Genomic DNA, 25,117 nt, shown 5'->3' on the forward strand with positions numbered 1-25,117 from the left:
TTTTTCAGTGTTGCTTGGCGTTAGCGATGATGTGTTATTAATGTTGTTGGTACGGTTGTACCCCGCCGCAATGCGGGGTGCTTCCATCTAGTTTATATTTATATATAAGGGGTAAAGTTCTTGTACAAATAATCTTAACATACTAAACATACAAATTGAAGGAAAACTCAAAAAGACAAGGTGACATTTTTGTAATTATCAATAACTATCAAAGTTACTCAACAAATATACCTAAAAACCTAAAAAAAAACCTAACCCCCCTCCCCACCCCAGAAGAAACCCTAACCCCCCCCCACCCCCAAAAACCTAAAAAAAACCTAACCCCTCCCATCCCCCAAAAACCTAAACCCCCCCCCACCCACCCAAGCTAAAATGCTAAAAACTAAACCCCAAAAAAACCTAAAAAAAAAAACACACAATTTTTTTAACATTTTTACTAGAAAATCGCTACTTTTAGTAGCAGCAATAAATTTTTTTTTTGCTAACAAAATGTAACGATTTTTTAATAAAAAATGTTAAAAAAATTGTGTTTTTTTGGTATTTTTGGTTGAGTTCACATTTGTATAGTAACTTTGATAGTTAGTGGTAATTACAAAAATGCCACCTTGTCTTTTTGAGTTTTCCTTCAATTTGTATGTTTAGTATGTTAAAATTATTTGTATTTGATCTTTTGCCTATATATAAGATAATATAAGAACACATATGATTGTTATTGCTGATAAATACACACTTAGAATTAAAGAAATATTTAAAAGATTTTTCAGATAACTTTGGTTAAGTAAGAAATAAAATATGGTGGATGAAGTAAGTGAAGCGTAAAAACTGAAAACTAACTGTGGCATTGTAAGGTAAATAATGAATTAACTGTTAGGTAGGTAGAGAGTTAAAAATTCTTTCTTTTACGGTGATAAAGATGTAAATTTAATAATTATCTTTAATTAATTGTTAAAAACTATGATATAAACTATTAAAAATCCCCAACACATTATATTATTAATATTATTAATGTTTATTATTTCATAAGTGTTTAGTTGATGTACTAATTTATTAGTAATTTATTGCATCGTAAAAAAAACACATACAAACAAACTAATCAAATCATGTATCTGACAAAACTGTATAGTATCAAATTAGTAATATGCTTTATCTAAAAAATATAGAAGTTCAAGGACTCATGATGTAATGACTGGAAATTGATGGGCTTAACCTGATGTAAGAAAAGTTGAAGGGGATTCTTGGAATATTTGCACTACATAAAGAGGGCTTTTGGACCTAATAGGTTAGAAGACGTGACTGAGTTCTTTGCCAGTTAAGGTAATTTTATGTGGTTGTATGTATAATTATTTAACCAAAAACAAAAAAAAAACAAAATTCATCACATTAATAAACGAAAAACAAAATGATAAAAGAAGAACAACATACATGTGCATAAAATTGAAGAATCGTCAAATAAGGAAGAAGCGTAACTGGCAAAGAACTCAGTCACGTCTTCTAACCTATTAGGTCCAAAAGCCCTCTTTATGTAGTGCAAATATTCCAAGAATCCCCTTCAACTTTTCTTACATCAGGTTAAGCCCATCAATTTCCAGTCGTTACATCATGAGTCCTTGAACTTCTATATTTTTTAGATAAAGCATATTACTAATTTGATACTATACAGTTTTGTCAGATACATGATTTAATTAGTTTGTTTGTATGTGTTTTTTTACGATGCAATACAGTTTTGTCAGATACAGTTTAGTTGATGTACTAATTTATTAGTAATTTATTGCATCGTAAAAAAACACATACAAACAAACTAATCAAATCATGTATCTGACAAAACTGTATTGCATCGTAAAAAAACACATACAAACAAACTAATCAAATCATGTGTCTAACAAAACTGTATAGTATCAAATTAGTAATATGCTTTATCTAAAAAATATAGAAGTTCAAGGACTCATGATGTAACGACTGGAAATTGATGGGCTTAACCTGATGTAAGAAAAGTTGAAGGGGATTCTTGGAATATTTGCACTACATAAAGAGGGCTTTTGGACCTAATAGGTTAGAAGACGTGACTGAGTTCTTTGCCAGTTAAGGTAATTTTATGAGGTTGTATGTATAATTATTTCACAAAAAACAAAAAAACAAAATTCATCACATTAATAAACCAAAAACAAAAAGATAAAAGAAGAACAACATACATGTACATAAAATTGAAGAATCGTCAAATAAGTAAGAAGCGTAACTGGCAAAGAACTCAGTCACGTCTTCTAACCTATTAGGTCCAAAAGCCCTCTTTATGTAGTGCAAATATTCCAAGAATCCCCTTCAACTTTTCTTACATCAGGTTAAGCCCATCAATTTCCAGTCGTTACATCATGAGTCCTTGAACTTCTATATTTTTTAGATAAAGCATATTACTAATTTGATACTATACAGTTTTGTCAGATACATGATTTGATTAGTTTGTTTGTATGTGTTTTTTTACGATGCAATACAGTTTTGTCAGATACAGTTTAGTTGATGTACTAATTTATTAGTAATTTATCGCATCCTAAAAAAAACACATACAAACAAACTAATCAAATCATGTATCTGACAAAACTGTATTGCATCGTAAAAAAAAACACATACAAACAAACTAATCAAATCATGTGTCTAACAAAACTGTATAGTATCAAATTAGTAATATGCTTTATCTAAAAAATATAGAAGTTTAAGGACTCATGATGTAACGACTGGAAATTGATGGGCTTAACCTGATGTAAGAAAAGTTGAAGGGGGTTCTTGGAATATTTGCACTACATAAAGAGGGCTTTTGGACCTAATAGGTTAGAAGACGTGACTGAGTTCTTTGCCAGTTAAGGTAATTTTATGTGGTTGTATGTATAATTATTTCACCAAAAACAAAAAAACAAAATTCATCACATTAATAAACCAAAAACAAAAAGATAAAAGAAGAACAACATACATGTGCATAAAATTGAAGAATCGTCAAATAAGGAAGAAGCGTAACTCGCAAAGAACTCAGTCACGTCTTCTAACCTATTAGGTCCAAAAGCCCTCTTTATGTAGTGCAAATATTCCAAGAATCCCCTTCAACTTTTCTTACATCAGGTTAAGCCCATCAATTTCCAGTCGTTACATCATGAGTCCTTGAACTTCTATATTTTTTAGATAAAGCATATTACTAATTTGATACTATATAGTTTTGTCAGATACATGATTTAATTTGTTTGTTTGTATGTGTTTTTTTTTACGATGCAATACAGTTTTGTCAGATACAGTTTAGTTGATGTACTAATTTATTAGTAATTTATTGCATCGTAAAAAAAACACATAAAAACAAACTAATCAAATCATGTATCTGACAAAACGGTATTGCATCGTAAAAAAAAACACATACAAACAAACTAATCAAATCATGTATCTGACAAAACTGTATAGTATCAAATTAGTAATATGCTTTATCTAAAAAATATAGAAGTTCAAGGACTCATGATGTAACGACTGGAAATTGATGGGCTTAACCTGATGTAAGAAAAGTTGAAGGGGATTCTTGGAATATTTGCACTACATAAAGAGGGCTTTTGGACCTAATAGGTTAGAAGACGTGACTGAGTTCTTTGCCAGTTAAGGTAATTTTATGGGGTTGTATGTATAGTTATTTCACCAAAAACAAAAAATCAAAACTCATCACATTAATAAACCAAAAACAAAAAGATAAAAGAAGAACAACATACATGTGCATAAAATTGAAGAATCGTCAAATAAGGAAGAAGCGTAACTGGCAAAGAACTCAGTCACGTCTTCTAACCTATTAGGTCCAAAAGCACTCTTTATGTAGTACAAATATTCCAAGAATCCCCTTCAACTTTTCTTACATTAGGTTAAGCCCATCAATTTCCAGTCGTTACATCATGAGTCCTTGAACTTCTATATTTTTTAGATAAAGCATATTACTAATTTGATACTATACAGTTTTGTCAGATACATGATTTAATTAGTTTGTTTGTATGTTTTTTTTGTACGATGCAATACAGTTTTGTTAGATACAGTTTAGTTGATGTACTAATTTATTAGTAATTTATTGCATCGTAAAAAAAACACATACAAACAAACTAATCAAATCATGTATCTGACAAAACTGTATTGCATCGTTAAAAAAACACATACAAACAAACTAATCAAATCATGTGTCTGACAAAAATGTATAGTATCAAATTAGTAATATGCTTTATCTAAAAAATATAGAAGTTCAAGGACTCATGATGTAACGACTGGAAATTGATGGGCTTAACCTGATGTAAGAAAAGTTGAAGGGGATTCTTGGAATATTTGCACTACATAAAGTGGGCTTTTGGACCTAATAGGTTAGAAGACGTGACCGAGTTCTTTGCCAGTTAAGGTAATTTTATGTGGTTGTATGTATAATTATTTCACCAAAAACAAAAAAACAAAATTCATCACATTAATAAACCAAAAACAAAAAGATAAAAGAAGAACAACATACATGTGCATAAAATTGAAGAATCGTCAAATAAGGAAGAAACGTAACTGGCAAAGAACTCAGTCGCGTCTTCTAACCTATTAGGTCCAAAAGCCCTCTTTATATAGTGCAAATATTCCAAGAATCCCCTTCAACCTTTCTTACATCAGGTTAAGCCCATCAATTTCCAGTCGTTACATCATGAGTCCTTGAACTTCTATATTTTTTAGATAAAGCATATTACTAATTTGATACTATACAGTTTTGTCAGATACATGATTTAATTAGTTTGTTTGTATGTGTTTTTTTACGATGCAATACAGTTTTGTCAGATACAGTTTAGTTGATGTACTAATTTATTAGTAATTTATCGCATCGTAAAAAAAACATACAAACAAACTAATCAAATCATGTATCTGACAAAACTGTATTGCATCGTAAAAAAAACACATACAAACAAACTAATCAAATCATGTTTCTGACAAAACCGTATAGTATCAAATTAGTAATATGCTTTATCTAAAAAAATATAGAAGTTCAAGGACTCATGATGTAACGACTGGAAATTGATGGGCTTAACCTGATGTAAGAAAAGTTGAAGGGGATTCTTGGAATATTTGCACTACATAAAGAGGGCTTTTGGACCTAATAGGTTAGAAGACGTGACTGAGTTCTTTGCCAGTTAAGGTAATGTTCTTCTCATCTCTTCGTCTCGCTGGTTTGTTCTTCTTGTTAAGATCAATTGTAAACTCAGTTTACGGATTAACTAATAGTGTAATTGCATATTGTTTGTTGTTGGGTATCACAGTTGGTAAATAACTTTCCAGATCTATCTTGTTACAAACGTATGAATTAGCTAGGTTAAGCATTATGTGTTCATCGTGGGTTTTTAAGGAAAATCCTTTTCTTGTGATTTTAACAGAATAATGTTGGAAGTTAATGGGTGTGAATGAAAGTCTCAAAGTATGGTAAGACACTTTGTCCAACATTGGTGTGGGAACAAAGAGAATGGTTGGTTATAAGGTGAAACCTTTACCAAACCATTGTAGTCTTATGACATGTTTTACCACAAGTCCTACCCGCACCAGTGCAAAACCTGCCTCACGCGGGCTCGGGTTTTCGGAGCTGCATTTGTGTCACGCACGAGTTCAATCAAATTCCAGTTCCAAAACTCAATTTTTGGACCCCCTGCGCACGGGTAGGACTTGTGGTAAAATATGTCATAAGACTACAATGGTTTGGTAAAGGTTTCACCTTATAACCAACCATTCTCTTTGTTCCCACACCAATGTGGGACAATGTGTCTTACCACACTTTGAGGCATGGCCCATGTACACGAACCCATTAGGTGTCATGACCCGTTTAAACAATACTTGTTCGTTTTAAATGGATAGTTAAATATAACTGTTGATATTTACATGCATGTGTTTAAATTAAATGCACTTGGCTTGGGTCATCGGTTGAATGGTATGTTTATCTTGTCACATGTTATTATTTAATAATAATAATAAGTGTGATAATAATAAAAATAAAAATAATAAAATGTCTTCCTCCCGACAATTAGGGTCGAGAGTACGGGTTGTCACATTCTCCCCATGTTACAGGAATTTCGTCCTCGAAATTTACGCCAAGCCACATGAAACGCTCTATTTATGGATTCTACAATAACCTATTGTCATACGTAATTACACGTAGTTTCACGAGAGTCCACAAAACGAACATCTATGCCACCTAGCACGTAAAGTCACATAGCTTATAAAGTCACATATTAATCACAACATACTCATTAAGTCTCGTTTATCCAATCCATATAATCATAACATAAAGATAAAATCATGCAGGAAGACCCGAAGTGTCACAGGTTAGGCCAACATATATCGCCGGTGGAGTACCGTACTATCCTTAAGTATCATCTTATGATTCCTTTATTCCCAGTTGATGAGGTATGCCATGCTTGTCATAAGGCGAGTTTGGATTCTTTGGGGAGCATGCAGTTCATTGTAGAGAGCTCCCGGGGTTCAAATACCGACATGATTTGGTTAGGGATGTCCTTTTTGACATATTCAGGCGCGCTAGTATTTCTGCTAAGAATGAGGCACCCGTAAATTTCTTAACAGACCCGTTGGAAAGGAGATCTACCCTTCGACCAGCCGACATTCTGGTCTTTGGATGGGTAGGAGGAAAACATGCCTGTGTGGATCTAAAAGGGGTTTCCCCGCTTGTGGGCTTAGGCTGCTTCGGGTAACCAGCACGTTTTTATCCCATTTGCTTTTGATACTTTTGGTTTTCTGGCGCCATAGGTTGTGGAGCTACTTAGTCGAGTTCAAAGGGTCATGCATAGTAATGTTATGACCTCAAGATCTATGGACGTAGTTTTTAAAAGACTTGGTTTTGCTATTCAAAAAGGGGTAGCGACGCAGCTTGTTGCATGTTTACCAACTATCTCGATGAAAAAAAAGACATTGGCTTTGAATCAATATTGGTACAATTTAGTTGTATTTTTGAGATTCTAGGATCCGGTGAGTTTGACGAAGCTTTGGTCCCGAAATAACCGGTTCGGTTGATTATTATTGATAAGAAAGGAGTAGAAGTAGAATCAATACCGAATAAGTCAATTTAATATGGTTTCTATTTAATGTTTAAAAGTTACATACTCGTGAAACCAGTTGGACAACATCTCCCCTCAGGGAACCACATAGTGTGCCTTCGTATGAACCAGGTGAGATCTTGTAGCTCCGTACGAACCGACCAAAGTGTCCGTTCGTACGAAGGGATTCCCTTCGTACGAAGGTACTGTTATATCACAAAACCTTTCAGTTCGTACTGGATTTCACACTATTCTATACAATATTCAACACACGCTCTATCTAGCCTATTCGCACAGTGGCAGACATAAACAATATGCACCAAGAGATTCCCCCTTGGTCGTCACTGTCGAATCGTTACGTTGAAAACCTAGAGCCGTGTTTTGAATATTCTGGAACTATAATCAGACATCTTTAAATCTTCAATAAATTCCCCCTTGATTGATGATCCGGGTTTGCCTTGACAGTGTTATACATATTCCCCTTGAAATGAATCTTCAGGTCTTTGTTTGCACAGTTCACGACTCCTCCTCTGATCTGCTCAACTGCAATCTTCACGAATACTCATCAACTTGAAACTAATCAATGCAGTTTCTCTGTTTCAACTTTAACCACATCCGCATTCGGTTTTTGATATATCATTTCAGCACCGTTGATCGCGCATTCCGCCTACTTGATCTGTTTAATGTATAAAAACCCAACCGACAATTAATAGAAACTTCAAATACCACACTGGTTAACGTCAAATCTATGATTACCCATGAAAATCTGAAATCCCGTTTTCCGTCATCAACTTTAAGCACCTTCAAGAATGACAGATCCGTATAAACGGTAACCTCCATAATCAGCAAATCTTCAACGGATAACAAATCATCTGGTAACAAATTTAGATCTCCGAAGCTTTCGTCCACGATCAGATTCACCCTCTCGGACAATCCAGATCTCAGAAGCATTCATCCATGATCAGATTCACATTCCCAGACAATTATGAAGTCGAAACTACCCGAACACTGTTGCATCGTCACGAATTTCAAAAATGCTAGAATTTCATATTGAAATTTTTGATTTCCCCTCATTTTTGCAATATCTGATGTCTTATCACTGAATTCCCCCTCAAACTGAGCAATTCAGTCTTCTCTCATCTCTGAAAAAACTTGACTATACTGAGAATATGACAATTTCTGCCCCGAAAGTTAGTTTTTCATCTATGTGGATTTTACGTTACAACCCATAAATAGTCTGATACTCCAGATGATAAACATTCTGCACCTGTATCATGACTACCCCACTAATTTCCACAATCTGTGATCACATCATCAAATCTGTTGGGCTAATTCTGGATCAGTTTAACATTTTTGTACCATGGTCGCTTCGTACGAACCTGGGTTTGTCCCTTCGTACGAACCTGGGTTGTCACACCCCGAAATATCAGAGCATTGGCGTGACTCGACCGGTATCTTCATTGCACAGCGGAAGTAAATAAGCTAAGACTTCTAGAAAACGAACGCCTCTAAGTACTCGACTCCACATGGTTCTGATACCAATTGAGATTCCAGGATTCGGTGAGTTTGACGGAGCTTTGGTCCCGAAATAACCGGTTCGGTTGATTATTAGATATGAAAGGAGTAGAAGTAGAATCAACACCGAATAAGTCAATTTAATCTGGTTTCTATTCAATGTTTAAAAGTTACATAACCGTGAAACCAGTTGGACAACATCTCCCCTCAGGGAACCAAAAGCTTGTTCAAATAAGACCCTAACACCCATATATATAGGCATCATGCCTTCGTACGAACCCACATAGTGTGCCTTCGTACGAACCGGGTGAGATCTTGTAGCTCCGTAAGAACCAACCAAAGTGTCTATTCGTACGAAGGGACTCCATTCGTACGAAGGTACTGTTACATCACAAAACCTTTCAGTTCATACTGGATTTCACACTATTCTATACAATATTCAACACACGCTCTATTTAGCCTATTCGCACCGTGGCGGACATAAACAATATGAACCAACAATTTTGTATTCTTTTATTTAGTTTTTGTAACCAGTACTGTACTAGTAGAATTTTCCACAATAACGAGAGTCTCGTCATTATATATATATATATATATATATATATATATATATATATATATATATTACACATATTTTTCGTATCGAATTCCTTACATTCTGATGATTTTGGATGTGATTTTCTCGCGATTTGGATACTTAATTGTTTAAATTATGGATTTGCAGGAATTGATGATGAACCTGCTAATTTCGCGGTGAAAACGGAAGAAAAATGGTGCAGCGAAAGGAACACGGAAAGACGTGTCGGAAAAGCAAGAAAAAAATAAAATAATGCTGTACAGGACCCTTTACGGACCGTAAGACCTGGTCTTTACGGTCCGCAAGGAGGAGGCGCGCACCCGGATTGACCTAGTTGCTTACGGACCGCAAGCCTTTCACCATACGGTCCGTAAGCGAGTCGGTTTTCGCAAAAAAACATTATAAATCAAGGCAGCCGACTAGGGTTTATGGATTCACGCAACACAGGCGGCATTGGAGCATTCTTGGACGATTGTGAGGCATCTTGAAGCTGTGCAAGAGTCTTGGAAGCTTTCGGTTCGAGTTTGGAGCGTTTCGGGTTCGTTAAACATTAGTTTTTCGGTTTCTTTTCGTCTTGAACTATGAATTCAGTTGTTTCCAGACCTTGTTTTGTTGATTTATTGAATATTATGAGTAGCTAAACTTCACAACTACCTAGGTTTTGATGAACTAGAAGATTGTAATGCGTTTGTGACATGTTTTCGGTTATTTGATGTGATTTACACAACTTGGCTTTGATATTGATCTTGATATTGCATGTTGGTGTATTTTGATTGTTTTATTAGTCAATAAATTCAGCGGTTTAGGCACGAAGAAATTCCCCCTAGACTTAGGATTTAATTTAATTCGGTTATCTTAGGATTTTCGGGTTGAATATTGTGTTGAGAAATTGACCAAGTTGATTAATAATTAAAATCACGATATTAAAACTTGCATCCTCATCTTGTGACTCGAAAGACGATTAGGGTGAGCTAGGTTATTAGCTAATTATTGGTGGGTAGATTGGGTGACCGATAGCTCGGGCTCGTTTATTGCATCGTAATTAGGGTTTCCTAGGATTTTAATTATCAAAGTTGGGTTTGCTTTGCGATTGTGGGATTCTCTCTCAACATTATTGTCTCTGAGGTCAAAAGGATTCTATTTTCGTAGGATTTGGTACCGATAGCTCGAGCCTGTTCGTTCTAGCACTTCACATTTAGTCTTGCTTTCTCGTTTGGGACATCTCTAGCGGGGGGTCAATCGAGGGAAATAGATATTTAACCGTCATCATTGTCACATTAGCATTGCATGATTCTAGGGATTCGACACCTAGGTAGCCTTTATCTCATATATATTTGATCACAATTTGCGCACGTGTTTGCTTCGTTTGCTTGTTTTGTTTCCTACGTTTTCTTGCTTATTTTAGTTGTTAATTAATTATTTAAAATCACTCAAAACAAATCTAAAAATTTGACTATTTATTCGATAGAGGTTCAGTATCTAGAGTTTGCATATAGTGTCCACGGATTGATATCCGGTCTTGCCATCTACACTACACTGCGACCGGTGCACTTGCCGATTGTGTGTGGTTTAGGTTGTGATTCCATTTTTAAAACTTGTTCGAATTTAATATACACATTTTCACACATCATATATATATATATATATATATATATATATATATAGCTATATATTTTTTAAAAAGTGAACCTAGTTCCTACAACTTCAGTGGGACGTGTGGATTAAAAAATTGTTCTTATTCATGTAAGTGTATATTTTAAGAAAACCGTGTATAGTGCTTAAACCTTGGTGAAAAACTCTAAATTCTAGAGAAATAACCAATATAAATCATTAATGTTTGTGTAAGATCAAGCCATACCTCCATATGAGTTATGTAAACATATATGTTATGTACCTAATTTAAAAACTGAAGAGACGAGGAGACAATTTTGGATTTACTTCATACATTTCTAGATAAGATTAACATTTCCTGGCCATAGAGGCAACATACAAATTACAAACTAAAGGACCCATAACACTCTAAATTAAACTAACATAATAAAAGACATAGACAACACAAGTGGAACTTTGCCACACAACCTAGTTCAAATACAAATTATAACAACAACTTAACACACCGCGTCAAATACATTTAAGACAGCGACACACCAGAGTTCATTACATAGTTCAAACCCCCAGATCGAACAGGTTTAAGCAGATTACCCCTTGATCTCTTAACGAGGCTTCAAGCCTTTGCATCTCTTCATTTCTGGCCTCTAGCAAACTCTGGGCAATCCTAACACTTTCTTCTCTTGTCCTATTCTATTGTAAAGTGGTTAGTGCAACTTCAGTTCAGCCTCTTCGCACTGTTGCTTCAAATTAGCCAGCCTTCGGATTACAGTGTTAAGAGTTTCATTTTGCATAGACTCATAACCTATTGTGCCATCAAGTGGATATCTCGTTCTAGTTTGACGTTGGTGGTACAGACTTTCCATGAACTGTCTTTTGAGATCCTCGTCCGTAAGGCTAGTAAGACACAAGTCTATAAGGCTTACAGTGTATACTTCTAGCAGGGAGTTGATTTCTGGCTGAGTTGTGAAGTTGCAGTTTAACACCAATCGGAATTGGCATTCTTCACTTGTCAACTCCCTTTGGTTTTTCTCACAGTTAACACAATCACATTGTTGGCCGACCATTTGATTTTCTAACTTTATCTGTTCTGATGATCAAGGAAATACAAAAATTATCAGAAACACAATATTAGAAAGTAAGATACATACATCTATTATGATTGATTTGTTAGTAACCTGCTGATTGAACTCGAAATCTGAAACAGAAAAATAGGAAAGCAGGAAAGAAACAGTAACAGTGAACCGAGCTTGTGTTTGACACAATTCCCTTAAACAGATTCGCAGTCTGTTCCTTGGGTACGCCGATTTGAAGCAGCAGCAACAACACTGCCGGACTTGAGCACTTGCTTGTAAAGAAACTGGAGAGATGTTGTTGCAGAGATTGAGAGAGAAGAGCAAAAGCTGTTTGTTGGTGTGCTAAACAGATCAACTTGATCTGGTTTTATAGCCACCTAAACATAACTGAATTATGGCCATCATTGCAGAGAATTAAAACTAAATAATGGCCATTAGTGCATCAGTTAAAACTGACAAATAATGATCATAATAACAATCATAATGATGGCAGTTTAAAACTAAAAGAAAATAATGATCATCAATACTGAATAATTATTTCAGTTTTAAACTAAAAAAACGAATCAGTTATGAGTCTCGAGTGCAAAATCTGCCTCACGCGGGCTCGGGTTTTCGGAGCTGCATTCGTGTCCGCAGGACGTGCGGGCACACATGAGTTCAATCAAATTCCAGTTTCGAAACTCAATTTTTGCACCCCCCTGCGCGCGCGCGGGTAGGATTTGTGGGAAAACATGTCATAAAACTACAATGGCTTTCTAAAGGTTTCACTTTATGACCAACCATTCTCCTTGTTCCCACACCAATGTGGGACAAAGTGTCTTACCACACTTTGAGACTTTCATTACACCCATTAACTTCCAACAATCCCCCACATGAATGGAGGTCGATCTTAGAAACAACATTATTCCAATTAGATTTCAGCAGTTGAGTTTTGCATACGAGAGTTACGTGTTACCCTTTGAACCTTCGCTCATGAAATGCACTTAGCCCACTGGCTCTAAGTAGACATCGATGTCTTTGAACTCGTCTGCCGTTTATGTAGACGACAATACACTTCACCCAAGACTCTCCCTGACAATGTCAAGTCCTCATAGTTATGTTCGTTATGGTCATGAACATGAACATGAACATGAACATGAGCCTAGTTCTGCAAGAGCCATTAAGTATTGTGCCCCAACAATACCCTTCGAAGCGACCCCACTTCTCTCTCACATAGGTGATTCACTAAGTTTGGTTACTTAGCCGAATCATTAAAAGCCATAGGCTTAGCCTCACACTTATCACTTTTAGGAATGGACTAGGAAGTTTACTAAGCTTTGTAATAAACTCCCTTTTAAATACGTAGGGTTATCGTCCACAGTGACCTCACTCATTCATACAATTAGGTTTTCCTATTGAACTTAGTTCTTGGGATCTCCAGTCTATAGTCTATTGAGTTAGGTTTCCATCATATGAACTTAATTTTTCAAGGGCTTAAGTCCCATTCCTAGAGACGACTTCTGAACTAACTCTCTACTAAGGCCTTTTGTTAGCGGATCCGCAATATTATCCTTTGACCTCACGTAGTCAACAAAGATAATTCCAGTAGAGATTAGTTATCGTATTGTATTATGTCTATGTCTGATATGTCTGTTCCTACCATTATACATTGTGTTATGAGCTCTGCCAATTGTCGATTGGCTATCACAGTGTACACAAATGGCCGATGACGCCTTAGTCCATCTTGGTATATCCTCACCAAATTGACGTAACCATTCTGCCTCTTCACCTGCTTTATCTAAAGCGATGAACTCTGATTCCATCGTGGATCTAGCAATAATCGTTTGTTTCAATGATTTCCACGATATAGCTGCACCTCCAAGTGTGAATACATACCCACTTGTTGCTCTGGAATCTTTCGTGTCAGATATCCAATTTGCATCACATTGTCCTTCAATAACTGTTGGATATCTGTTATAGTGCAATCCGTATTCCCGAGTGTATCTTAAGTAATGAAGCAACCGAATGATACTGTTCCAATGAATTGAACTTGGGTTGCTCGTGTATCTACTTAGCTTACTCACAACATATTCTAAGTCTGGTCTAGTGCAGCTGATAAGATACATCAGGCTGCCGATAATTCTTGAGTATTCCAACTAGTTAACAGGTTCACCTCTATTCTTGGCTAGATGTTGACTTGTGTCAATGGGAGTTCTAGCTACACTAGTGTCATTTGCATTAAACTTCTCAAGAATTTTGTCCACATAATGGGATTGACTTAAAACAAGTCCACTTTGGGTTCGTGTGATTTTAACTCCCAGAATCACATCCGCCAAACCCATGTCTTTCATGCCAAATCTTGCTTTTGGCATGTTCCTTGTAGACTTTATGTTTGTTCATCACTTCTAGCAATGAGCATATCATGTACATATAGACACAAAATGAAATATCCATCTGATGTGTCCTTCACGTATACACACTTATCACATTTGATTTTGAACCCAACATCAAGCATGACATGATCAAACTTTTGGTGCCATTGTTTTGGAGCTTGTTTCATTCCATACAAGGATTTCACAAGTTTACACACTTTATTTTCTTACCCAATGGCTGTGAAGCCTTCAGGTTGTTCCATGTAAATTTCTTCTTCTAGATTTCCATTCAAGAAAGTTGTTTTCACATCCATTTGGTGAACTTACAAATTTCTAATGGCGGCAATGACAAGCACCAACATGATGGATGTTATTCGCGTAACTGGCGAATATGTATCAAAGTAATCTAAACCTTCTTGTTGTTTGTATCCTTTGATCACCAACCTTGCCTTGTACTTATCGATGGTCCCATCTGGTTTCATCTTCTTCTTGAAGATCTGTCGATATCCTAGTGGATTACATCTTTGAGGAAGATCCACTAGTTCCCAGGTATGATTTTTTGTAAGATATAGTCTATCTCACTTTTGATGGCCTCCCTCCACTGAGGTTCTTCTGAAGAATTCACCGCTTGTTGGTACGTTTGGGGTTCCTCTTCTACCATATAGGTAAGAAAGTCAGGTCCAAAGGATTTTTCAGTCTATTGCTGTTTACTATTTCTGATTTCAACTTCCTCGGTCTTAGATTGTTCTCGAGGTTCATTATTTGCAACCTCATTCTCTGGAACAATTTCCTCAACCGGTCTAGTGAAACTTGGTTCACTTTTACTTAAGCATGGGAACACATGTTCAAACCATGATGCACCCTTAGATTCTATTATGGTGCCATTGCATATTCCAGGGTTCTTAAAATCATGCACAAGAAAACGATATGGACCATAAGGACGGGTGAATCCTATAAATACACAATCAACTGTTTTGGGTCCTATAAGTAGGCGCTTTGGTGGTGTGACCACCACCTTGGCTAGACACTTCCACACTTTCAAGTGTTTATATGGTGGTGTCTTTCCCGTCCATAATTCGTATGGCGTTACATCTTTCTTCTTATTCGGTATCATGTTCAACACATAATTTGCTGATAAGATTGCTTCCCCCACATGTTTTGGCTCATCACATAATTTATCATCATGGCATTCATCTTTCTTTCAAAGAGCTATTTTTGCGTTCTGCTATGCCATTTGATTAGGGGGAGTAAGGAGCCGTGAGTTCATGTATGATTCCATTTTTTACACACACATCAATGAAAGGTAAAACATATTCACCTCCTCGGTCGCTCCTTACGATTTTGATTTTTCGATTTAGTTGATTCTCAACTTCGGCCTTGAAAAAGATAAACTTATCAAAGGCCCCGTCCTTACTCTTAAGCAAGTACACATAGCAATACCTTGTACTATCATCAATGAAAGTGATGAAGTACTTGTTCCTACCACATAGCAATACCTTGTACTATCATCAATGAAAGTGATGAAGTACTTGTTCCCACCACGAGTAGGGATTGCTTTTAGATCACACACATCCGTGTGGATCATCTCGCGGGGTTCGGTGATTCGTTCAACCTTTTTGAATGATATCAAATGTTGGTATGCATTTAAGTTTAATCAAACGACGTATGGAATTAAAATTAACATGACCTAGTATATTATGCCAAAGATTTGAAGACTTAAGCAAGTAAGCAGAACTAGTAGATTCTTTCATTCCATTAACAACAGTTACATTTAGTTTAAACATATCGTTGAGGGCATAGCCCTTACCAACATACACACTATTTTTGGTCAACACGACCTTATCCGACTCAATCACCATTTTGAAACCAAACTTGTTCAATTGCCACCCCGACACAAGGTTCTTTCGAATTTCTGGAACATACAACACGTTGGACAAGGTGAGTTCCTTTCGAAAAGTCATTTTCAGAACCACATTCCCCTCGCCTTTGATTTCGGCCATGGCAGAATTTCCCATGAAAACCTTTTCTCCATTAGTCACCTCCTTGAAGGTGCTAAATAGATTTTTGTCAAAGCACACATGACGGGTAGCCCCCGTATCAACCCACTAATCATTGTGGTTTTGCCCAACCAAGTTAACTTCTGTGACCAAAATCGAAAGGTCCGTGATCATAGCAATGAGGTTATCAACCTCATGAACCATGTTAACTTGTCGAGCATTTTCCTTCTTTGGAAGCTTGCATTCGTTGGCCTTATGGCCTTGCTTTTGACAATTGTAGCCAGTTCCTTCGAACTTCTTTTTCCCAACTCCCTCCTTAGGACCAAGTTTGGAGCGTTTCCCATGAGCTTTCTTTCCACCCTTTCTACCGTTCTTGTTTCCCTTCGAAGATTGGCCATGTTCAACAACATTGGCCTTTGCTGTTTCAGGACCATCAATCCTTTTCAAAGCAATTTTGTTGTCTTCTTCAATGCGAAGGCGAATAACAGGATCTTCAATGGATATTTCCTTTCGCTTATGCTTGAGATAGTTCTTGAAATCAACCCAGCTTGGTGGTAGCTTTTCGATCATAGCAGCAACTTGGAATGTCTCGCTGAGCACCATTCCTTCCACATGAATATCATGGAGAATCACTTGTAGTTCTTGGACTTGGCTAATGACAGTGATAGAGTCTATCATTTTGAAATCCAAAAACTTAGCCACCACGAATTTCTTAGTGCCCGCATCTTCTGTTTTGTATTTGCGATCCAAAGACTCCCACAATTCTTCGGCAGTATTGGCTATGCAATACACATTGTAAAGCGTATCAACCATACCATTCAAGATATAGTTGCAGCACAAGAAATACGAATGATTCCAAGCATGAACCGCGCTCACTAATTGAGCATCCATATCCCCTTCATCAACATGGGGAACAGTTTTAGTCAAGAACTGTGCTAGGTTCAGAGTTCAGATAAAAGAACATCTTTTGCTGCAGCTGTTTGAAATTTACACTGGTGAACTTCTATGGTTTCTCAGCATGCGAAGTCACTGCATTAGGAAGCGATACAACCAAACTGGTTATCACAGCAACAACAGAAGTCATGATCGCAGAAACAGCAGTGTTCATGGGTTGGGATTCCATTCTGAAAAGAAACAGAACAAAAACAATCAGTAATATAGTCTATTTAAGTTTGTTAGTAACCTGTTGATTGAACTCGAAATCTGAAACAGAAAAACAGGAAAGCAGAAAAGAAACAGTAACAGTGAACTGGGCTTGTGTTTGACACAATTCCCTTAAACAGATTCCCCGTCTATTCCCAGGGTACACCGGTTCGAAGCAGCAACAGCGCACTGCCGGACTTGAGCACTTGCCTGAAAAGAAACTGGAGAGATATCGTTGCAGAGATTGAGAGAGAAGAGAAGAGAAGAAGCTGTTTGTTGGTGTGTCTAAACTGATCAGCTTGATCTGGTTTTATAGTCACCTAAACATAACTGAATTCTGGCCATCATTGCAGAGAATTAAAACCAAATAATGGTCATTAGTGCATCAGTCAAAACTGAAAAATAATGAATAACAGTCATAATGATGGCAATTTAAAACTGAAAGAAAATAATGGTCATCAATAGTGAATAATAATTTCAGTTTTAAACTAAAAAAACGAATCAGTTATGAGTCTCGAGTGCAAAAACTGCCTCATGCGGACTCGGGTTTTCAGAGCCGCATTCGTGTCCGCAGGACGTGTGGGGCACACACGAGTTCAATTAAATTCCAGTTTCGAAACTCAATTTTTGCACCCCCCTGCGCGCGCGCGGGTAGGACTTGTGGTAAAACATGTCAGAAGACTACAATGGTTTGGTAAAGGTTTCACCTTATAACCAACCATTCTCTTTGTTCCCACACCAATGTGGGACAAAGTGTCTTACCACACTTTGAGACTTTCATTCACACCCATTAACTTCCAACAATTCAGTTTTAAACTCAAAAAAAAAAAAAAAACCCATTGGTGTGGAAACAAAGAGAATGATTGGTTATAAGGTGAAACCTTTACCAAACCATTGTAGTCTTATGACATGTTTTACTACAAGTCCTACCCGCGCACGCGTAGGGGGTTGCAAAAATTGAGTTTCGGAACTGGAGTTTGATTGAACTTGTGCGTCCCGCACGTCCTGCGGACACGTATGCAGCTCCGAAAACCAGAGCCCGCGTGAGGTAGTTTTTGCACTTGAGACTCATAACCGATTCATTTTTTTAGTTTAAAACAGAAATGGTTATTTAGTATTGATGATCATTATTTTCTTTCAGTTTTAAACTGCATTTATTATGACTGTTATTATGATCATTATTTGTCAGTTTTAACTGATGCACTAATGACCATTATTTGGTTTTAATTCTCTGCAATGATGGCTAGAATTCAGTTATGTTTAGGTGACTATAAAACCAGATCAACTTGATCAGTTTAGACACACCAACAAACAGCTTCTTCTCTTATCTTCTCTCTCAATCTCTGCAACGACATCTCTCCATTTTCTTTTCAGGCAAGTGCTCAAGTCCAGCAGTGCGCTGTTGCTGCTTCGAACCGACGTACTCTGGGAACAAACCACGAATCTGTTTAAGGGAATTGTGTGGAACACAAGCCCGGTTCACTGTTACTGTTTCTTTTCTGTTTTCCTGTTTTTCTATTTCAGATTTTGAGTTCAATCAACAGGTTACTAACAAACTTAAACAGACTATATTACTGATTGTTCTTGTTCTGTTTCTTTTTAGAATGGAATCCCAACCCATGAACACTACTGTTTCTGCGATCATGACTTCTGTTGTTGCTATGACAACCAGTTTGGTTGCATAGCTGCCTAATGCAGTGACTTCGTATGCTGAGAAACTAGAGAAGTTCACCGGTGTGAATTTCAAACAGTGGCAACAAAAGATTTTCTTTTATCTGACCACTCTGAACCTAGCACGGGTCTTGACTAAAAGTGTTCCCCATGTTGATGAAGGGGATATGGATGCTCAATTAGTGATCGCGGTTCATGCTTGGAATCATTCGGATTTCTTGTGCCGCAACTATATCTTGAATGGTATGGTTGATACGCTTTACAATGTGTATTGCAAAGCCAAGACTGCTAAAGAATTGTGGGAGTCTTTGGATCGCAAATACAAAATAGAAGATGCGGGCACTAAGAAATTCATGGTGGCTAAGTTGTTGGATTTCAAAATGATAGTGTCATTAGCCAAGTTCAAGAATTACAAGTGGTTCTCCATAATATTCATGTGGAAGGAATGGTGCTCAGCGAGACATTCCAAGTTGCTGCTATGATAAAAAAGCTACCACCAAGCTGGGTTGATTTCAAGAACTATCTCAAGCATAAGCGAAAGGAAATGACCATTAAAGATCTTGTTGTTCGCCTTCACATTGAAGAAGACAACAAGTTGCTTTGAAAAGGATTGATGGTCCTGAAACAGCAAAGGCCAATGTTGTTGAACATGGCCAATCTTCGAAGGGAAACAAGAACGGTGGAAAGGAAACTCATGGGAAACGCTCTAACCTTGGTCCTAAAGGGGGAGTTGGGAAAAAAGAAGTTCCAAGGAACTTGCTACAATTGTCAAAAAAAGGCCATAAGGCCAACAAATGCAAGCTTCCAAAGAAGAAAAATGCTCGACAAGTTACCATGGTTCATGAGGTTGATAACTTCATTGTTATGATCATGGACTTTTCGATTTTGGTCACAGAAGTTAACTTGGTTGGGCAAAACCACAACGATTGGTGGGTTGATTCGGGGGCTATCCCTCATGTGTGCGTTGACAAGAATCGGTTTAGCACCTTCAAGGGGGTGACTAATGGAGAAAAGGTTTTCATGGGAAATTCCGCCACGGCCAAAATCAAAGGGGAGGGGAATGTGGTTTTGAAAATGACTTCTGGAAAGGAACTCACCTTATCCAACGTGTTATATGTTCCAGAAATTCGTAAGAACCTTGTGCCGGGGTGGCAATTGAACAAGTTGATGCTTGAGTCAGGTAAGGTCGTGTTAACAAAAAATAGTGTGTATGCTGGTAAGGGCTATGCCTCAACGGTATGTTTAAACTAAATGTAACTGTTGTTAATGGAATGAAAGAATCTACTAGTTCTGCTTAGTTGCTTGAGTCTTCTAATCTTTGGCATGGTATACTAGGTCATGTTAATTTTAATTCCATACATCGTTTGATTAAACTTAATTGCAAACCAACATTTGATATCGACTCAAATAATAAACGTGAAACTTGCGTAGAAGCAAAACAAACGAGATCATCATTCAAAAAGGTTGAATGAATCATCGAACCCCTCGAGATGATCCACACAGATCTGTGTGATCTAAAAGCAATCCCTACTCATGGTGGGAACAAGTACTTCTTCACGTTTATTGATGATAGTACAATGTATTGCTATGTGTACTTGCTTAGGAGTAAGGACGAGGCAATTGATAAGTTTATCTTGTTCAAGGCCGAAGTTGAGAATCAACTAAATCGAAAAATCAAAATCGTAAGGAACGACCGAGGAGGTGAATATGTTTCACCTTTCATTGATGTGTGTGCAAAAATGGAATCATACATGAACTCACGACTCCTTACTCCCCCCCCCCAATCAAATGGCATAGCGGAATGCAAAAAATCACTCTTTGAAAGAAATGATGAATGCCATGATGATAAGTTTTGGGATGAGCCAAAACATGTGGGGGGAAACAATCTTATCGGCAAATTATGTGTTGAACATGATACCCAATAAGAAGAAAAATGTGATGCCATACGAATTATGGACGGGAAAGACATCACCATATAAACACTTGAAAGTGTGGGGGTGTCTAACCAAGGTGGTGGTCATACCACCAAAGTGCCTACTTATAGGACCCAAAACAGTGGATTATGTATTTATAGGATACACCCTTCCTTATGGTGCATATCATTTTCTTGTGCATGATTCTAAGAACCCTGGAATATGCAATGGCACCATAATAGAATCTAAGGATGCATCATGGTTTAAACATGTGTTCCCATGCTTAGGTAAAAGTGAACCAAGTTTCACTAGACCGGTTGAGGAAATTGTTCTAGAGAATGAGGTTGCAAATAATGAACCTCGAGAACAATCTAAGACTGAGGAAGTTGAATCAGAAAGAGTAAACGACAAAGGTCTGAAAAATCCTTTGGACCTAACTTTCTTACCTATATGGTAGAAGAGGAACCGCAAACATACCAACAAGCGGTGAATTCCTCAGTAGGACCTCAATGGAGGGAGGCCATCAAAAGTGAGATAGACTCTATCTTACAAAATCATACCTGGGAACTAGTGGATCTTCCTTAAGGATGTAAACCACTAGGATATCGTTGGATCTTCAAGAAAAAGATGAAGCCAGATGGGACCATCGATAAGTACAAGGAAAGGTTGGTGATCAAAGGATATAAACAACGAGAAGGTTTAGATTACTTTGATACATATTTGCCAGTTGTGCGAATAACATCCATCAGGTTGGTGCTTGCCACTGCCGCCATTAAAAATTTGGAAGTTCACCAAATAGATGTGAAAACAACTTTCTTGAATGGATATTTAGAAGAAGAAATTTACATGGAACAACCTGAAGGCTTCACAGCCATTGGGTAAGAAAAGAAAGTGTGTAAAGTGAAATCCTTGTATGGATTGAAACAAGCTCTAAAACATTACACCAAAAGTTTGATCATGCCATGCTTAACGTTGGGTAATGAATGTGACAAGTGTGTATACGTGAAGGACACATCAGATGGATATGTCATTTTGTGTCTATATGTAGATGATATGCTCATTGCTGGAAGTGATGAAAAAAATCATAAAGTCTACAAAGAACAAGCTAAAAACAAGATTCGACATGAAAGACATGGGTTTGGCGGATGTGATTCTGGGAGTTAAAATCACACGAACCCAAAGTGGACTTGTTTTAAGTCAATCCCACTATGTGGACAAAATTCTTGAGAAGTTTAATGCAAATGACTCTACTGTAGCTAGAACTCCCATTGACACAAGTCAATATCTAGCCAAGAATAGAGGTGAACCTGTTAACCAGTTGGAAAACTCAAGAATTATCGGCAACCTGATGTATCTTATGAGCTGTACTAGACCAAACTAAGCACATGCTGTGAGCAAGCTAAGTAGATACACGAGCAACCCAAGTTCAATTCATTGCTGTGAGCAAGCTAAGTAGATATACGAGCAACCCAAGTTCAATTCATTGGAACAGTATCATTCGGTTGCTTCGTTACTTAAGATATACTCAGAAATACGTGTTGCACTATAACAGATATCCAGCAGTTACTGAAGGACACTATGATGCAAATTGGATATCTGACACGAATGATTTCAAAGCAACAAGTGGGTATGTATTCACACTTGGAGGTGCAGCTATATCATGGAAATCGTTGAAACAAACGGTTTCATCTCTTTAGATAAAGCAGGTGAAGAGGCAGAATGGTTATGTCAATTTGGTGAGGATATACCAAGATGGCCTAAGCTGGCATCAGCCATTTCTATACATTGTGATAACAATGGTAGGAACAAACATATTAGACATAGACATAATACGATATGACAACTAATCTCTACTGGAATTATCACTGTTGACTACGTGAGGTCAAAGGATAATATTGCGGATCCACCAACAAAAGGCCTAAGTGGAGAGTTAGTTCAGAAGTAGTCTCTAGGAATGGGACTGAAGCCCTTGAAAAATTAAGTTCATATGATAGAAACCTAACTTAATAGACTTGAGATCCCAAGAACTGAGTTCAATAGCAAAAACCTAAATCTATGAATGAGTGAGGTCACTGTGGGGGATAACCCTACGTATTTAAAAGGGAGTTTATTACAAAGCTTAGTCAACTTCCTAGTCCATTCCTAAAAGTGACAAGTGTGAGGCTAAGCCTAAGGCTTTTAATGATTCGACTAAGGTAACCATACTTAGTGAATCACCTATGTGAGAGAGAAGCGGGGTCGCTTTGAAGGTTATTGTTAGGGCAAAATACGTAATGGCTTTCGCAGAACCAGGCTCATGTTCATGACCATAACGAACATAACTATGAGGACTTGACGTTGTCAGGGAGAGTCTTATGTGAAGTGTATTGTCGTTTACTTGAACGGAAGACGAGTTCAAAGACATAGATGTCTACTCAGAGCCAGTGGGCTAAGTGCATTTCATGAGCGAAGGTTCAAAGGGTAATACCTACCTATTGTATGCATAACTCAACTTGTGGAATCTAATTGGAATAATGTTGTTTCTGAGATCAACCTCCATTCATGTGGGGGATTGTTGGAAGTTAAGGGGTGTGAATGAAAGTCTCAAAGTGTGGTAAGACACTTTGTCCCACATTGGTGTGGGAACAAAGAGAATGGTTGGTTATAAGGTGAAACCTTTACCAAACCATTGTAGTCTTATGACATGTTTTACCACAAGTCCTACCCGCGCGGGGGGGGGGGGGGGTGCAAAAATTAAGTTTCGGAACTGGAATTTGTGCGTGCCTGCACGTCATGCGGACACGAATGCAGCTCCAAAAACCCGAGCCCGTGTGAGGCAGTTTTTGCACCGGAGACATAACTGATTCGTTTTTTTAGTTTCAAACTGAAATGATTATTCATTATTGAGGATCATCATTTTCTTTCAGTTTTAAACTACCATCATTATAACTGTTATTATGATCATTATTTGTCAGTTTTAACTGATGCACTAATGACCATTATTTGGTTTTATATATCTGCAATGATGACCAAAATTCAGTTATGTTTAGGTGACTATAAAACCAGATCAAGCTGATCTGTTTAGCACACCAACAAACAGCTTCTTCTCTTCTCTCAATCTCTGCAATGACATCTCTCCAGCTTCTTTTCAGGCAAGTGCTCAAGTCCGGCAGTGCGCTGTTGCTGCTTCGAACCGGCGTACCATGGGAACAGACGGTGAATCAGTTTAAGGGAATTGTGTCAAACACAAGCCCGGTTCACTGTTACTGTTTCTTTTCTGCTTTCCTGTTTTTCTATTTCAGATTTTGAGTTCAATCAGCAGGTTACTAACAAATCAATCATAGTGGATGTATGTATCTTACTTTCTGATATTGTGTTTCTGATAATTTTTATATTTCCTTGATCACCAGAACAGAAAAAGTTAGGAAATCAAATGGTCGGCCAACAATGTGATTGTGTTATCTGTGAGGAAAACCAAAGGGAGTTGACAAGTGAAGAATGCCAATTTCGATTGGTGTTAAACCGCAACTTCATAACCCAGCCAGAAATCAATTCCCTGCTAGAAGTATACACTGTAAGCTTTATAGACTTGTGTTTTACTAGCCTTACGGACGAGGATCTCAAAAGACAGTTCATGGAAAGTCTGTACCACCAACGTTAAACTAGAGCGACATATCCACTTGATAGCGCAATAGGTTATTAGACTATGCAAAATGAAACTCTTAACACTGTAATCCAAAGGCTGTCTAATTTGAATCAACAGTGCGAAGAGGCTGAACTGAAGCTGCGATAGCCACTTTACAACAGAATAGGACAAGAAGGGCAGAAAGTGTTAGGATTGCCCGGAGTTTGCTAGAGGCCAGAAACGAAGAGATACATAGGCTTGAAGCCTCGTTAAGTGATCAAGGGGTAATCTGATTGAACCTGTTCGATCTGGGGGTTTGAACTATGTAATGGACTTTGGTGTGTCGCTATCTTAAATATATTTGACGTGGGTGTGTTAAGTTGCTGTTATAATTTTTATTTGAACTAGGTTGTGTGGCAAAGTTCCACTTGTGTTGTCTAAGTCTTTTATTATTTTAGTTTATTTTAGAGTGTTAAGGGTCCTTTAGTTTGTAATTTGTACGCTGCCTCTATGGCTAGGAAATGTTAATCTTATCTAGCAATGTATGAAGTAAATCCAAAACTGTCTCCCCGTTTCTTCTGTTTTTAAATCTTACACA

General features: G+C 37.3%; 1 protein-coding gene across 1 annotated transcript; it reads right to left on the bottom strand.

Moving 5' to 3' along the window:
• Positions 1-16,296: 16,296 nt before the first annotated feature.
• Positions 16,297-17,079, bottom strand: LOC110931361. The gene has a single exon (XM_022174758.1). The coding sequence runs from the start codon at positions 17,077-17,079 to the stop codon at positions 16,297-16,299; it is 783 nt and encodes a 260-aa protein (XP_022030450.1).
• Positions 17,080-25,117: the final 8,038 nt, after the last annotated feature.

Source organism: Helianthus annuus, chromosome 3 (genome assembly GCF_002127325.2).
Source record: "Helianthus annuus cultivar XRQ/B chromosome 3, HanXRQr2.0-SUNRISE, whole genome shotgun sequence".
Classification (NCBI taxonomy): domain Eukaryota; kingdom Viridiplantae; phylum Streptophyta; class Magnoliopsida; order Asterales; family Asteraceae; genus Helianthus; species Helianthus annuus.